The sequence below is a fragment of the Amphimedon queenslandica genome, unplaced genomic scaffold (genome assembly GCF_000090795.2).
Source record: "Amphimedon queenslandica unplaced genomic scaffold, v1.1 AMPQUscaffold_9631_Cont18250, whole genome shotgun sequence".
In the NCBI taxonomy this organism is placed as follows: domain Eukaryota; kingdom Metazoa; phylum Porifera; class Demospongiae; order Haplosclerida; family Niphatidae; genus Amphimedon; species Amphimedon queenslandica.
The window spans coordinates 1-3,994 of NW_003550097.1; the positions used below are offsets into that span (position 1 = coordinate 1).

General features: G+C 34.3%; 1 protein-coding gene across 1 annotated transcript; it reads right to left on the minus strand.

The window, feature by feature from the left end:
• Positions 1–6: 6 nt before the first annotated feature.
• LOC109590700 (uncharacterized) lies at positions 7–3,988 on the minus strand (the record flags this gene model as incomplete). Its single annotated transcript, XM_020006586.1, has 16 exons — positions 3,950–3,988; positions 3,788–3,904; positions 3,580–3,742; positions 3,324–3,421; positions 3,110–3,262; positions 2,887–3,061; positions 2,687–2,839; positions 2,521–2,589; positions 2,367–2,474; positions 2,165–2,317; positions 1,311–2,102; positions 1,144–1,265; positions 899–1,051; positions 508–700; positions 390–455; positions 7–340 (listed from the first exon to the last, which is right to left on the minus strand). Coding segments are annotated over exons 2-16 (2,819 nt in total), but the record flags the coding sequence as incomplete, so codon positions are not given.
• Between the last annotated feature and the right edge of the window lie 6 nt (positions 3,989–3,994).

Here is a 3,994-nt window from a genome sequence, read left to right on the forward strand (position 1 = left end):
TCAAACCCCATTTGTATTCTAATAGCTTCAGTCCAGTCCTCATGTAAAGTTTCAGCTACTTTAGCATAACTGCCTCTTACTGCAATGAATGAGCTTAAGAACTTTTGACAGTGCTCCTGCACTTGAGGTAACCTTTTCAAGCAAGAAAGAATATCCTTGAATTCTGAAACAAACTTATCCATTGAAGGATTTTCTCTGACTGCACTATTGATGAGGTTAAACTTGTCAAGCTGATCTGTAAGATCAGGGATGGCTTCCACTTCTAGTGACTTGAGTGTATCAACAATAACATCATGTACAACTTTCTTTACTTTATTAACATCAACAGTAGCTGATGGGCCTAATATAAGCCAATTAAACATCAGTATATACACAGTATTATCACTTACTAGCAACTCCAGTGGATGATACTGCAATAGCTTCAAAAATTGTATTAGAGGAAGAGGTAGTAGGACCTGATTAATATTAAATAAATAAATTACTATATTATTTGCTTGTATCTACTACCTGTTAAAGTAGGAGGGCTTCTCTGTTTCCGTGATGCATGAATAAATAATGTAACAGGGTCAGCCACACCCTTCAATGGTACCGAGTAATGTAGTGTAGGATCAGCACCAGGTGATGCATGCACTGATACCAGACAAGATGGAGGAACAGGACATGTAGCTTCATGAAATTTATAGATGTCTTGACGATACAACTATAAACATATACAATTAATATAATAAAGTACAAGATGATTTATTGACAAAAATTAATGATGGCTCTGTAAAAGTTAATAACAGACCAATTTGCCAAATATTACTCTTATCAATAAATCATTTTGTAAAACTAAGGAAGTGAGAACACTAGTAAAAACCTGAAAATAGAACAGCAGAATATTAACATAATTACTTACTCTGCAAGGTTTAACATGAGGTTGAATAGTCCATCCAGTGGGTGTTTCCTTTTGAGGAGTATTTAAACACAATTCAATATAATCCATGCCATCATCAAACTGAAAGTAAACATTTGGTCCACAAATGGCATCTTCATGGCTCCTTTTAAGAAACTACATAAAAAATAATCATTTTGAATAAATATTGTTAACAATACAAGCCCAAGTGTTAATATACTTCATACAAATCCAATAAGTTAACGCACATCATAGAGAGTATTCAAATCTTTAGCAACTGCAAATGTCACTAAGTCCTCTACACCTTTTTCTTCATAATACACCAGTCCAGCATATGTTACAACTTTTCTTGCATGAGTGGACTGTACTTCTATCAAAAATTTAAATACAATGGGGTGTGTACATGTATACTCACTGTCATCATCATCATCTCCTCCCTTTATATTTCCCTCCTCATCATCTTGTTCCCCCTCCTGATCCTTGTTGTCTTTTTCCTCTGCCTCATTTTCTTTCTCTTGATGTGGTTGGTCTCCTTCCACTTCTTGGTGAACGTCTCCATGCTCAATATCCTCCAGCTCTTCCACCTGCTGCTGCTGAATTCCTTCTTCCTCATGTTGTAGCAAAAAGGAATCGCTTCCTTGTAGCAATTGCTTTTCTTCCTTCTCATGTGGTTGTTGTTCCTTCTTTTCCTCCTCTCTTTCCTCTGTGTCTCCATTAACTGATGCTCCTCCATTAGTTGATTTGTCCTGCAGTGTACATACTAAGCAGGGCTCATTAACTTGAATGAATCTGTACCCACTACAAGAGCTAAACTCTCCTCCCTCAACTATTGAGAACTGGTAAGGAAGACTGGGTGTGCTCACGGGAGCTATAGCAAACTTTAAGTATTGAGTAAAATCTGGTTGTCCTGTTAAATCAATGGAGTACTGTATCTCTAACTTGAGTTGTTTGAGGAGAGGCTTTGAGAGTGATACTGCATACACATCACTGACTAGGACAGTATTAGCGGGAAACTGGAACTGTCCTTTTGCAGCTGCAAGAGCAACCACTGCTACTTCTCCTGTCTCAGAGGACAATAGGCTTTCTTCTTGTACTCCAATCCTTAGACCATATTTCTTCAAATTCATCAGTTGAGGTTTGTCTCCTTCAATTAAGAACAGCTGCCTCTCTGCTACTTGCAGGGCATCACTCAGACATTTTAATTTATCTATCAATTGTATAAAATATATACACTCAGTCAGTCAGTCAGTCACCCAATAATACTTTTACCCATTGAAGGAATCATGTAGTTAAATTGAGAACTACATGTAGTCTCCTTTATGGATTGTTTCTCTAAGGATGTGACTCTCTCCTGTAGTTGCTCCCTTTCCTTCATTAGTTTGGCAGTATACAATTCATTATCAGACACTTTAGCTCTAAGATCTAAATATTTTTTGATATAAAATTATACAAAAAATAAAAATACTAGAACCTTTAATGATCTTGAAATAGTCTTCCTCCACTTTTCTCTTTTCTTCCTCTATTTTTTCCATTTCTTTTTCTATATCAGCAACTTGAGCTTGCAGTTTCTCATTATCCTCTATACATTAGGCCCATCTAATATTATGTACTGATAATACACTAACCAGTAATACTCTCTTTCTTTTTTGAAACATCTTCCAATTTTTTACTCATTGCAAATTTATCATCGGCAGCTTAGTTTAAAAAGGATTAAAAATAATTAATAATATTGTAATAATAATACGTAGTATATAATGCAGTATGTATGCACAATACTAATTAATAGTATACCTTGTTTATCAGCCTCAACCAGTGCCTGATTAAGTAATACTTTATTCTGATGAGCTAAGCCTTGGAAGAAACTCCGAACCTTCCTTCTGTTCTCTATGAAAGCTTCCAAACTAATTTCAGTATCATGACTGGCAAAAAGTTCTAATATATCTTCTACAGAAATAGTTAGTACAATACATATTTATTTCAACCACATTTACTTTCTAGCTGAAGTTTTCTATCAATGCATAATGTAACAGGATTAGCAACACCCACCAGTGGTATGGAGTAATGTAGCGTAGGAATAGCATCAGGTGATCCACGGACTGATACAGAACAACATGGGGGAACAGGTGAAACAGTTTTGCTAAATTCATCAATATCATTTTGATATAACTGCCACATAACAAATTTGTAAGTATTTAAAATAAAACTTAAACTCACTCTGCATGGTTCAACTAATGGTTGTACAGTCCATCCTTTACAAGACTCATCCTGTGAACAATCAAATTTTAGCTCAATAAAATCATGAGATGAACTGAAAGAAAAATAAAACAATTGATTGATCTCAGCCAGTGGACAATACTTCTCAATATACTATAAATAAGCAAGAAAGACGTAAGGACTTAAATATTTTTAAAAAGTCTCTTTCTCTTACTTGAGCTATTTTGGCCAATTTTTTTCCAGCAAGAAATGTCATTAAAAACTCTTTTTTTTCCCATTCATAATATATCAATCCAATGTATGAATTTTTATCTATAAAACAAGGTTATACAGTGCAAAGAACAACATGAAAATAAAATAATTATTGTGAATTCAAAAATATATTACAATAAAACATGGCTGAAAAGTTACAAAATTCAATGGTACATAACAAAATTATAGCCTAACTAATCAAAAATAATACTATTTACCCAATGTTTGGGGTGCTTTACAATTAAGAATTGGCTCAGTTGCGTTTTTAAGTGAGAGTGAGCACTGTACCGTGGACTGAGCAGCATCAGGAGAAAGTGATATCTGGCAAAATGGAGGGTCATGCCAGACTTCATTATAATTATCAATCGTTTCTTTAGACAGCTGTAAATATAAATGGCTACTTTTAAAACACATAATAAAAATTACTAATTGAGGTTCAGATTTCTCATGGAAAGTAGCACTAAGCTTGATATAACTTGAATTTGAATCAAAATCAAAATTTACAAGCTTCATAATTGCTGATGGATGCCGATTTTCAATAAACTATTAATAACATAAAAAGAGTTATAGCATGAATAATTTCTTTACCTCAACAATGCTTTTGAATTTCTTTGCAGTGGCAGCTGCAGCTAC